The sequence below is a fragment of the Anopheles arabiensis genome, chromosome 2 (genome assembly GCF_016920715.1).
Source record: "Anopheles arabiensis isolate DONGOLA chromosome 2, AaraD3, whole genome shotgun sequence".
Lineage (NCBI taxonomy): Eukaryota > Metazoa > Arthropoda > Insecta > Diptera > Culicidae > Anopheles > Anopheles arabiensis.
The window spans coordinates 44,309,328-44,320,955 of record NC_053517.1 but is presented as its reverse complement, the minus strand read 5'-3'; the positions used below and the strand labels follow the sequence as shown (position 1 = coordinate 44,320,955).

At 41.3% G+C, this 11,628-nt stretch overlaps 7 protein-coding genes across 7 annotated transcripts; 4 read left to right on the top strand and 3 right to left on the bottom strand.

The window, feature by feature from the left end:
* Window positions 1-62: 62 nt before the first annotated feature.
* On the top strand, window positions 63-416 carry LOC120893326 (histone H4). The gene has a single exon (XM_040295130.1). It carries the CDS (start codon window positions 105-107, stop codon window positions 414-416), a length of 312 nt encoding a protein of 103 aa, XP_040151064.1. The 5' UTR covers window positions 63-104.
* A 2,427-nt stretch (window positions 417-2,843) lies between these two features.
* Window positions 2,844-3,647, bottom strand: LOC120893317 (histone H2A). Its single transcript, XM_040295122.1, has one exon. It carries the CDS (start codon window positions 3,556-3,558, stop codon window positions 3,184-3,186), a length of 375 nt encoding a protein of 124 aa, XP_040151056.1. The 5' UTR covers window positions 3,559-3,647; the 3' UTR covers window positions 2,844-3,183.
* A 137-nt stretch (window positions 3,648-3,784) lies between these two features.
* LOC120893300 (histone H2B) lies at window positions 3,785-4,317 on the top strand. Its single transcript, XM_040295105.1, has one exon. The coding sequence runs from the start codon at window positions 3,839-3,841 to the stop codon at window positions 4,211-4,213; it is 375 nt and encodes a 124-aa protein (XP_040151039.1). The 5' UTR covers window positions 3,785-3,838; the 3' UTR covers window positions 4,214-4,317.
* Window positions 4,318-4,955: 638 nt separating this feature from the next.
* LOC120898320 lies at window positions 4,956-11,525 on the bottom strand. The gene is made up of 5 exons (XM_040304005.1): window positions 11,062-11,525; window positions 9,001-9,351; window positions 6,009-6,207; window positions 5,902-5,920; window positions 4,956-5,702 (listed from the first exon to the last, which is right to left on the bottom strand). The coding sequence occupies exons 1-5, from the start codon at window positions 11,464-11,466 to the stop codon at window positions 5,252-5,254; spliced, it is 1,425 nt and encodes a 474-aa protein (XP_040159939.1). The 5' UTR covers window positions 11,467-11,525; the 3' UTR covers window positions 4,956-5,251.
* On the top strand, window positions 5,887-6,283 carry LOC120893322 (histone H4). The gene has a single exon (XM_040295127.1). It carries the CDS (start codon window positions 5,917-5,919, stop codon window positions 6,226-6,228), a length of 312 nt encoding a protein of 103 aa, XP_040151061.1. The 5' UTR covers window positions 5,887-5,916; the 3' UTR covers window positions 6,229-6,283.
* LOC120893311 (histone H2A) lies at window positions 8,654-9,431 on the bottom strand. The gene has a single exon (XM_040295116.1). It carries the CDS (start codon window positions 9,367-9,369, stop codon window positions 8,995-8,997), a length of 375 nt encoding a protein of 124 aa, XP_040151050.1. The 5' UTR covers window positions 9,370-9,431; the 3' UTR covers window positions 8,654-8,994.
* LOC120893304 (histone H2B) lies at window positions 9,574-10,129 on the top strand. The gene has a single exon (XM_040295108.1). The coding sequence runs from the start codon at window positions 9,651-9,653 to the stop codon at window positions 10,023-10,025; it is 375 nt and encodes a 124-aa protein (XP_040151042.1). The 5' UTR covers window positions 9,574-9,650; the 3' UTR covers window positions 10,026-10,129.
* Window positions 11,526-11,628: the final 103 nt, after the last annotated feature.

Below are 11,628 nucleotides of genomic sequence, written 5' to 3'. Positions count from 1 at the left end.
GCGTGGATGAAAAAGTATAAATAGGGACGTTGAGCTCGAAAACGCTCATTCGTGATCGTCAATTTAAAGTTGGAACATCGTGAACGTACAATCCTGTGCTCATCATGACCGGAAGAGGAAAGGGAGGAAAAGGTCTGGGTAAAGGAGGAGCCAAGCGTCACCGAAAAGTGCTGCGGGATAACATCCAGGGCATTACCAAGCCCGCCATCCGCCGTTTGGCTCGGCGCGGAGGAGTGAAACGTATCTCCGGCCTCATCTACGAGGAAACCCGTGGCGTCCTGAAAGTATTTCTGGAGAATGTGATTCGTGATGCGGTCACTTACACTGAACACGCCAAGCGTAAGACCGTCACCGCTATGGATGTGGTGTATGCTCTGAAGCGTCAGGGCCGCACTCTGTACGGTTTTGGAGGTTAAATTTATCTCTATAAAACTTCCATGTGGAGTCTCAAATCAAACGGTCCTTTTCAGGACCACAATACATTACTCAAGAGCTGTGTCTTTCGCAACATTAAAATGTTTTATTTGAGAGAAAAAATGTCTATGATGGCTTCGAATGGTGTGCGTATAACATTTTACTCGCATAACAAGCACTCACACTGCTGTATATTCAGTGCATTTACATGAGATGGCGTTTTGTGAATGTGTTTTTTTTAACTTATACGTATCCGTTTGAAGCGTTCGCAAAAGCAACGAATGAAGTGTTTGTTAAAATGAATCATTTTTCTCTCTTGCGTTTTTTTTATCTAAATTTTCTAATAAAAATATTTTTTTTAGAGCAAACCTCTCATCCTCTAGAAGCAATAATCGCCGCGTGGATCATACCGTTTTTTGCATCAGCTCTAATCTGACTTATACATGCGCATCGTTCATGTATACTTGGGATAACTCATCAAAAGAAGGAAATCGGGTGAAAAAAAACTACACCGTTTACATAAAGTTTATGAATTTATTATAACAGCCAACAGCGTCAATGTTGCCTTTGAATCCGTAAATCACTCAATGCTTATTTCAAAACTATCAAGCTATGGAGTAAATGGGGCGCTAGTTCATTGGCTCTCCTGTTATTGAAGTGATAGGCATATTACAGTGAATATTTCCTTCTCTATTTGCACCATTCACCAACACGTCCGGGGATCCACGTTTCTCGGCCCTATGCTATTTAAAAATTTATAAATGACGTTATTTACGTTATACCAGATTGCGAAAAATTGTTTTATGCAGATGATATGAAAATGTTCCTACCGGTACCAGATCAAACCGATTGTTTAACTCTTCAAAACTGTTTAATTCGATTTAACTCATACCCACCAAATACTTTCTGCAAGATTTGCTATCAGGGTGCTATGAACATGAAGAAATTAACTCCACCTCCAAAATCTATGCTGTTAACTGAATGCTATATATTTTCTTGGGATACTGACTTCATTTGGTATACTGACTTAGCGATGCTCCGCTAGCGATGCTTACATTTTGGTTTGTACATTTGGTAATTGTTCCCCAGCTTCCGTTATCATTAAAATGTTTCCCAGTTATTATCCAGGACAAACACCCTGGGACCTCATAGATCGCATAATGAATTATTTGGGAAAAGTAACGCTCAGCCCTCTACGTTACGCTAGCGTTACAAGTAACGTCTGTCTAGCGCAAACCCAAGCAGCATTTTTGAACGCCTGGATAAGCAAATCGTCGTGGATAAGCAAATTGAGGTAAAAGTAAGGCTCAGCCCTCTACGTTACGCTAGCGATACGCGTAACGCCTGTTTACCACAAACCCAAGCAACATTTTTGAACGCCTGTTTTAACCGCCGTGGATAAGCAAATCAATAGATTATCATGTCTTAATATCGTGTTTTTACATGATAATTAGAAAAGCAACAATTTTTGAACAAACATTAAAAAGAACAGCAATTGCAAAGATAACACTCATTGATAATTCATGAGTATAAATAACTAATATTATTACTATTAGGCTATCATTTTTAACAGCAATCAGAGTTGTAACAACTTCACGTATTATAATAATAACAATCTTACACATAAAAAATGGTTACTTTTAAAAATGATTATTTATTTATTTTCCCATTGATAAAGCAGGATAATGAAATACATACAAATATTTACTACCTTCATTAACCTCAATTTAAAAAGAGCCCTCGCACCTAAAGTAAAGCTTATTCACAATATGCGGAAACATAGATTGAATAGGTAATAATTATATTTCATATACATTATTAATTTATTAATATTTTTAATATTTTATACTTTCTAATCATAGGAAATGTTACTAAAATTGAAAGCTTTTGGGGTGTTAATGAACTTTTCAAAAATACTGCTTGGGAATTTTAAAAGGCATGTAACGCTTCTCATATGTAACGTAGATCACTGAGCCTTACTTTTACCAATTATTTAGATGGCGTTGCTACTGGTTGCAGGGACTTTGATCACCACTAGATGGCGTTATTGAATGTGGAGTTGCATATGCGTTAGGGCATTTCAATACTTTGTATTTTATAGGCATTCCTACATTGCAAATCATTTTATTGTTTCAAACAACGAAACACTTTAAAATGCTTCACAAATTTGGGTAACTGGTGATTAAGATGAAGGGTGAAGGGAAACATTTATAAGTATGGTTGTTTATTTGAACCTTCCTAATTTTTGGTCCAACTTTTTAAAGCCATTGTCAACGTTTCCCGATATATTTAAAGCCAAACTTTTGTGAGAACCTAAGGCTACCTAAACGCACAACATTTTTCGGCAATCGACCCTTTCAACATTTTCCCGTGGTTAACGATAAATCAGGTAAAAGTGTCCTTTACTGTTTTCAGAAAAAGTCAACACGCAGGTATCACTGGTTGTATTTATATGGTAAAACCAACCCTCTTGAACAAGCTACCTGGAAAATCTTATGCATCGCTTATGATATGCTGCATTTTGTAGAATTCGTAGTGAGAGGTTACAGAATTGAAAATATTAAGGGATGCTTTTTGTGCCAAAGGACGGCACATTTTTCATTTACATTTTGTACACAGTTTCAAGCACGGTTCTTGATATATCTGGATTTTTTTCCTTCTGGTTCTCCCATAACAGCATAAATCGAATAAAATGTCTTTGGCAAAGTAATTTGTCGCCCTGAAAAGGACGGTTTTGGGTTTGAGATGAAGGAAGCTTTGTCACACCGTTTAAGCCTTCTTTTCGGTCTTCTTGGGCAGCAGCACGGCCTGAATGTTGGGCAGCACACCACCCTGAGCGATGGTTACTCCGGACAGCAGCTTGTTCAACTCCTCGTCGTTGCGGATGGCCAGCTGCAGATGACGCGGGATGATGCGCGTCTTCTTGTTGTCACGGGCAGCGTTTCCGGCCAACTCAAGCACTTCAGCGGCCAAGTATTCCATGACGGCTGCCAGATACACGGGTGCTCCGGCACCGACGCGCTCGGCATAGTTACCCTTGCGCAGGAGACGATGAATACGGCCAACGGGGAACTGAAGACCGGCACGGTTGGAACGGGACTTTGCCTTTCCCTTTACCTTTCCTCCCTTTCCACGGCCAGACATGGTTAGATTTGATTGGGGTACGTTTGTAAGGGATCACGAACAACACGATGTTCTCCTTGAGAAGGGTCTTTTTATAATAGAACAATTTTGACCCGACCGATGCTTATATAGCAGCTTATTCGTGCTGCCCGATACTCGTTTGGAATTTTTCGAGCTGCACGATACGTATTCTCTCACAGCCCGTTATAAGCGATCGGAGAGCTCGGAATTTTTCTAGAACGCAATCACCCGTTGAATCATACACATCGTGTCCCAGTGTTGAGTGAATTTTTCCGTCGAAATGGCACCCAAAACCAGTGGAAAAGCTGCGAAGAAGTCTGGCAAGGCCCAGAAAAATATTTCCAAGTCCGACAAGAAAAAGAAGCGCAAGACCCGCAAGGAAAGCTACGCTATTTACATCTACAAAGTGTTGAAGCAAGTCCACCCGGATACTGGCATCTCTTCGAAGGCCATGAGCATCATGAACAGTTTCGTCAACGATATCTTCGAACGCATTGCTGCTGAGGCATCCCGCTTGGCGCACTACAACAAGCGTTCGACGATCACGTCCCGCGAAATCCAAACCGCTGTTCGTCTGCTGCTGCCTGGTGAGCTTGCCAAGCACGCCGTCTCCGAAGGAACGAAGGCTGTCACAAAGTACACCAGCTCGAAGTAAGCCACTGAAATGATTGGCTTCTTTTCATGAACCTCTCTTAAATCGGTCCTTTTCAGGACCACAAACCGCATTCAAACAAAGAATTATCCTTCGTTTCATCTGCACCAGCGAATTAGCGCTTTAATTTCAGGGTGTCCGTCTTCGTCAACGTTATTGTTCAGTTTGTTGCGTTTGCCTGTACTAAATGGCATTAGTGCAGGTAAACGCAGCCATATCCTAAGTTTGTTTGCGAACTTTGTATTGGAAACAATGATGCTGTGATTGACATTAAAGTTCTGCGTTGTTCATTGTAAATATTAATGTTAAATAGAACCTTAGCACGTTTAAAAAAAACATGAAAAAAAGTCCGCACTGGTTGGAAGCGTTTTGCGAGGTGAAATTGAAAATGGAGTTTCGTGTATCATGAATGATGAATAGAAGTCGTTTCGCTCGTTGTATGACAATCATTTTTTTAATTAAATTTTCCTCGCGCATACGAGGATAATTTATCGACAAAGCAACCAATGGCAGCTTATGTGTCGTGAGTCAAATGTTGTAATAGATTTGTTCGATTTTAATCTTGCTTATAAGGATTGAAGGGTCGTCTTCTTAAGCGTTTGAATTAAAGTGTGTATAAGCATCAGTTAAGTTGTTTGTGTCGAACATTTGTTGTAAAATATATAGTCATACTATTCGTTCGTGGTTTGTCGTTAGCTGCGATGTTGGTATAATAGTCATAGGTTATATAGATGGTAATAAAGTATTGATCAATATAGTCAAAATCCTCAGATGCCCTATTAAAAAGCGAAACTTTGACAAGAAAAAGTTAAAATACCTCCCATAACATTGATTATTTAAAACAAATTTTCCCCCTTTTCACACTTTCCTCGTTACAACAAAACGACATACGTGAAGGCTTGCATTCGTATGTACAATTTCATAATAGCAATCGAAAGAAAATTCTTGGAATGTTCAACAGTATTGGTGGTCCTGAAAAGGACCGTTTTGAGAAGGAAATGCCCCGTTTAGACAGGGACCGCTTCCGGATGCATGGACGATTTAGGCACGTTCTCCGCGGATGCGACGGGCCAGCTGGATGTCCTTGGGCATGATGGTGACGCGCTTGGCGTGGATGGCGCACAGATTCGTGTCTTCGAACAGACCAACTAGATACGCCTCGCTAGCTTCTTGCAGCGCCATGACGGCTGAGCTCTGGAAGCGGAGATCAGTCTTGAAGTCCTGGGCGATCTCACGCACCAAGCGCTGGAATGGCAGCTTGCGGATGAGCAGCTCGGTCGACTTCTGGTAGCGACGGATTTCTCGGAGGGCCACCGTTCCCGGACGGTAACGATGCGGCTTCTTCACTCCTCCGGTGGCCGGGGCACTTTTACGAGCAGCCTTGGTGGCCAGCTGCTTGCGAGGAGCCTTACCTCCAGTCGATTTACGAGCGGTTTGCTTGGTACGAGCCATTTCACTTCGGGAGCGTAGGTTTCGTTGAGCACGGAGCGAACTTGTTTATTTGACAAAAGTTGAACGTTAAATGAGGAAACTGCTCGAACAAGAGCTCTTTTATGCGCTTGCCAACCCTTGTTTTCTCTCATCTTAAGAGCAAGAGGGAATGCGTGGATGAAAAAGTATAAATAGGGACGTTGAGCTCGAAAACGCTCATTCGTGATCGTTAATTTGAAGTTGGAACATCGTGAACGTACAATCCTGTGCTCATCATGACTGGAAGAGGAAAGGGAGGAAAAGGTCTGGGTAAAGGAGGAGCCAAGCGTCACCGAAAAGTGCTGCGGGATAACATCCAGGGCATTACCAAGCCCGCCATCCGCCGTTTGGCTCGGCGCGGAGGAGTGAAACGTATCTCCGGCCTCATCTACGAGGAAACCCGTGGCGTCCTGAAAGTATTTCTGGAGAATGTGATTCGTGATGCGGTCACTTACACTGAACACGCCAAGCGTAAGACCGTCACCGCTATGGATGTGGTGTATGCTCTGAAGCGTCAGGGCCGCACTCTGTACGGTTTTGGAGGTTAAATTCAACGTGCTCTAACAAACCTCCAAATGGAGTCTCAAAACGGTCCTTTTCAGGACCACAATACATTACTCAAGAGCTGTGTCTTTCGCAACATTAAAATGTTTTATTTGAGAGAAAAAATGTCTATGATGGCTTCGAATGGTGTGCGTAACATTTTACTTGCATAACAAGCACTCACACTGCTGTATATTCAGTGCATTTACATGAGATGGCGTTTTGTGAATGTGTTTTTTTAACTTATACGTATCCGTTTGAAGCGTTCGCAAAAGCAACGATTGAAGTGTTTGTTAAAATGAATCATTTTTCTCTCTTGCGTTTTTTTTATCTAAATTTTCTAATAAAAATATTTTTTTTAGAGCAAACCTCTCATCCTCTAGAAGCAATAATCGCCGCGTGGATCATACCGTTTTTTGCATCAGCTCTAATCTGACTTATACATGCGCATCGTTCATGTATACTTGGGATAACTCATCAAAAGAAGGAAATCGGGTGAAAAAAACTACACCGTTTACATAAAGTTTATGAATTTATTATAACAGCCAACAGCGTCAATGTTGCCTTTGAATCCGTAAATCACTCAATGCTTATTTCAAAACTATCAAGCTATGGAGTAAATGGGGCGCTAGTTCATTGGCTCTCCTGTTATTGAAGTGATAGGCATATTACAGTGAATATTTCCTTCTCTCTATTTGCACCATTCACCAACACGTCCGGGGATCCACGTTTCTCGGCCCTATGCTATTTAAAAATTTATAAATGACGTTATTTACGTTATACCAGATTGCGAAAAATTGTTTTATGCAGATGATATGAAAATGTTCCTACCGGTACCAGATCAAACCGATTGTTTAACTCTTCAAAACTGTTTAATTCGATTTAACTCATACCCACCAAATACTTTCTGCAAGATTTGCTATCAGGGTGCTATGAACATGAAGAAATTAACTCCACCTCCAAAATCTATGCTGTTAACTGAATGCTATATATTTTCTTGGGATACTGACTTCATTTGGTATACTGACTTAGCGATGCTCCGCTAGCGATGCTTACATTTTGGTTTGTACATTTGGTAATTGTTCCCCAGCTTCCGTTATCATTAAAATGTTTCCCAGTTATTATCCAGGACAAACACCCTGGGACCTCATAGATCGCATAATGAATTATTTGGGAAAAGTAACGCTCAGCCCTCTACGTTACGCTAGCGTTACAAGTAACGTCTGTCTAGCGCAAACCCAAGCAGCATTTTTGAACGCCTGGATAAGCAAATCGTCGTGGATAAGCAAATTGAGGTAAAAGTAAGGCTCAGCCCTCTACGTTACGCTAGCGATACGCGTAACGCCTGTTTACCACAAACCCAAGCAACATTTTTGAACGCCTGTTTTAACCGCCGTGGATAAGCAAATCAATAGATTATCATGTCTTAATATCGTGTTTTTACATGATAATTAGAAAAGCAACAATTTTTGAACAAACATTAAAAAGAACAGCAATTGCAAAGATAACACTCATTGATAATTCATGAGTATAAATAACTAATATTATTACTATTAGGCTATCATTTTTAACAGCAATCAGAGTTGTAACAACTTCACGTATTATAATAATAACAATCTTACACATAAAAAATGGTTACTTTTAAAAATGATTATTTATTTATTTTCCCATTGATAAAGCAGGATAATGAAATACATACAAATATTTACTACCTTCATTAACCTCAATTTAAAAAGAGCCCTCGCACCTAAAGTAAAGTTTATTCACAATAGGCGGAAACATAGATTGAATAGGTAATAATTATATTTCATATACATTATTAATTTATTAATATTTTTAATATTTTATACTTTCTAATCATAGGAAATGTTACTAAAATTGAAAGCTTTTGGGGTGTTTATGAACTTTTCAAAAATACTGCTTGGGAATTTTAAAAGGCATGTAACGCTTCTCATATGTAACGTAGATCACTGAGCCTTACTTTTACCAATTATTTAGATGGCGTTGCTACTGGTTGCAGGGACTTTGATCACCACTAGATGGCGTTATTGAATGTGGAGTTGCATATGCGTTAGGGCATTTCAATACTTTGTATTTTATAGGCATTCCTACATTGCAAATCATTTTATTGTTTCAAACAACGAAACACTTTAAAATGCTTCACAAATTTGGGTAACTGGTGATTAAGATGAAGGGTGAAGGGAAACATTTATAAGTATGGTTGTTTATTTGAACCTTCCTCATTTTTGGTCCAACTTTTTAAAGCCATTGTCAACGTTTCCCGATATATTTAAAGCCAAACTTTTGTGAGAACCTAAGGCTACCTAAACGCACAACATTTTTCGGCAATCGACCCTTTCAACATTTTCCCGTGGTTAACGATAAATCAGGTAAAAGTGTCCTTTACTGTTTTCAGAAAAAGTCAACACGCAGGTATCACTGGTTGTATTTATATGGTAAAACCAACCCTCTTGAACAAGCTACCTGGAAAATCTTATGCATCGCTTATGATATGCTGCATTTTGTAGAATTCGTAGTGAGAGGTTACAGAATTGAAAATATTAAGGGATGCTTTTTGTGCCAAAGGACGGCACATTTTTTCATTTACATTTTGTACACAGTTTCAAGCACGGTTCTTGATATATCTGGATTTTTTTCCTTCTGGTTCTCCCATAACAGCATAAATCGAATAAAATGTCTTTGGCAAAGTAATTTGTCGCCCTGAAAAGGACGGTTTTGGGTTTGAGATGAAGGAAGCTTTGTCACACCGTTTAAGCCTTCTTTTCGGTCTTCTTGGGCAGCAGCACGGCCTGAATGTTGGGCAGCACACCACCCTGAGCGATGGTTACTCCGGACAGCAGCTTGTTCAACTCCTCGTCGTTGCGGATGGCCAGCTGCAGATGACGCGGGATGATGCGCGTCTTCTTGTTGTCACGGGCAGCGTTTCCGGCCAACTCAAGCACTTCAGCGGCCAAGTATTCCATGACGGCTGCCAGATACACGGGTGCTCCGGCACCGACGCGCTCGGCATAGTTACCCTTGCGCAGGAGACGATGAATACGGCCAACGGGGAACTGAAGACCGGCACGGTTGGAACGGGACTTTGCCTTTCCCTTTACCTTTCCTCCCTTTCCACGGCCAGACATGGTTAGATTTGATTGGGGTACGTTTGTAAGGGATCACGAACAACACGATGTTCTCCTTGAGAAGGGTCTTTTATAATAGAACAATTTTGACCCGACCGATGCTTATATAGCAGCTTATTCGTGCTGCCCGATACTCGTTTGGAATTTTTCGAGCTGCACGATACGTATTCTCTCTCACAGCCCGTTATAAGCGATCGGAGAGCTCGGAATTTTTCTAGAACGCAATCACCCGTTGAATCATACACATCGTGTCCCAGTGTTGAGTGAATTTTTCCGTCGAAATGGCACCCAAAACCAGTGGAAAAGCTGCGAAGAAGTCTGGCAAGGCCCAGAAAAATATTTCCAAGTCCGACAAGAAAAAGAAGCGCAAGACCCGCAAGGAAAGCTACGCTATTTACATCTACAAAGTGTTGAAGCAAGTCCACCCGGATACTGGCATCTCTTCGAAGGCCATGAGCATCATGAACAGTTTCGTCAACGATATCTTCGAACGCATTGCTGCTGAGGCATCCCGCTTGGCGCACTACAACAAGCGTTCGACGATCACGTCCCGCGAAATCCAAACCGCTGTTCGTCTGCTGCTGCCTGGTGAGCTTGCCAAGCACGCCGTCTCCGAAGGAACGAAGGCTGTCACAAAGTACACCAGCTCGAAGTAAGCCACTGAAATGATTGGCTTCTTTTCATGAACCTCTCTTAAATCGGTCCTTTTCAGGACCACAAACCGCATTCAAACAAAGAATTATCCTTCGTTTCATCTGCACCAGCGAATTAGCGCTTTAATTTCAGGGTGTCCGTCTTCGTCAACGTTATTGTTCAGTTTGTTGCGTTTGCCTGTACTAAATGGCATTAGTGCAGGTAAACGCAGCCATATCCTAAGTTTGTTTGCGAACTTTGTATTGAAAACAATGATGCTGTGATTGACATTAAAGTTCTGCGTTGTTCATTGTAAATATTAATGTTAAATAGAACCTTAGCACGTTTAAAAAAACATTAAAAAAAAAGTCCGCACTGGTTGGAAGCGTTTTGCGAGGTGAAATTGAAAATAGGAATTTCGTGTATCATGAATTATGAATAGAAGTCGTTTCGCTCGTTGTATGACAATCATTTTTTTAATTAAATTTTCCTCGCGCATACGAGGATAATTTATCGACAAAGCAACCAATGGCAGCTTATGTGTCGTGAGTCAAATGTTGTAATAGATTTGTTCGATTTTAAACTTGCTTATAAGGATTGAAGGGTCGTCTTCTTAAGCGTTTGAATTAAAGTGTGTATAAGCATCAGTTAAGTTGTTTGTGTCGAACATTTGTTGTAAAATATATAGTCATACTATTCGTTCGTGGTTTGTCGTTAGCTGCGATGTTGGTATAATAGTCATAGGTTATATAGATGGTAATAAAGTATTGATCAATATAGTCAAAATCCTCAGATGCCCTATTAAAAAGCGAAACTTTGACAAGAAAAAGTTAAAATACCTCCCATAACATTGATTATTTAAAACAAATTTTCCCCCTTTTCACACTTTCCTCGTTATAACAAAACGACATACGTGAAGGTATGTACAATTTCATAATAGCAATCGAAAGAAAATTCTTGGAATGTTCAACAGTATTGGTGGTCCTGAAAAGGACCGTTTTGAGAAGGAAATGCCCCGTTTAGACAGGGACCGCTTCCGGATGCATGGACGATTTAGGCACGTTCTCCGCGGATGCGACGGGCCAGCTGGATGTCCTTGGGCATGATGGTGACGCGCTTGGCGTGGATGGCGCACAGATTCGTGTCTTCGAACAGACCAACTAGATACGCCTCGCTAGCTTCTTGCAGCGCCATGACGGCTGAGCTCTGGAAGCGGAGATCAGTCTTGAAGTCCTGGGCGATCTCACGCACCAAGCGCTGGAATGGCAGCTTGCGGATGAGCAGCTCGGTCGACTTCTGGTAGCGACGGATTTCTCGGAGGGCCACCGTTCCCGGACGGTAACGATGCGGCTTCTTCACTCCTCCGGTGGCCGGGGCACTTTTACGAGCAGCCTTGGTGGCCAGCTGCTTGCGAGGAGCCTTACCTCCAGTCGATTTACGAGCGGTTTGCTTGGTACGAGCCATTTCACTTCGGGAGCGTAGGTTTCGTTGAGCACGGAGCGAACTTGTTTATTTGACAAAAGTTGAACGTTAAATGATGAAACTGCTCGAACAAGAGCTCTTTTTATGCGCTTGCCAACCCTTGTTTTCTCTCATCTTAAGAGCAAAAGGGAATGCGTGGATGAA

Coding starts and splice junctions, on each gene's coding strand:
- LOC120893326 (XM_040295130.1), top strand. CDS start 105: ATGACCGGAAGAGGAAAGGGAGGAAAAGGTCTGGGTAAAGGAGGAGCC.
- LOC120893317 (XM_040295122.1), bottom strand. CDS start 3,558: ATGTCTGGCCGTGGAAAGGGAGGAAAGGTAAAGGGAAAGGCAAAGTCC.
- LOC120893300 (XM_040295105.1), top strand. CDS start 3,839: ATGGCACCCAAAACCAGTGGAAAAGCTGCGAAGAAGTCTGGCAAGGCC.
- LOC120893322 (XM_040295127.1), top strand. CDS start 5,917: ATGACTGGAAGAGGAAAGGGAGGAAAAGGTCTGGGTAAAGGAGGAGCC.
- LOC120893311 (XM_040295116.1), bottom strand. CDS start 9,369: ATGTCTGGCCGTGGAAAGGGAGGAAAGGTAAAGGGAAAGGCAAAGTCC.
- LOC120893304 (XM_040295108.1), top strand. CDS start 9,651: ATGGCACCCAAAACCAGTGGAAAAGCTGCGAAGAAGTCTGGCAAGGCC.
- LOC120898320 (XM_040304005.1), bottom strand. CDS start 11,466: ATGGCTCGTACCAAGCAAACCGCTCGTAAATCGACTGGAGGTAAGGCT. Junction 9,352..11,061: donor GTCGCATCCGCGGAGAACGT/GCCTAAATCGTC, acceptor GGCCGTGGAAAG/GGAGGAAAGGTAAAGGGAAA. Junction 6,208..9,000: donor CCAAGAAGACCGAAAAGAAG/GCTTAAACGGTG, acceptor AAAACCGTACAG/AGTGCGGCCCTGACGCTTCA.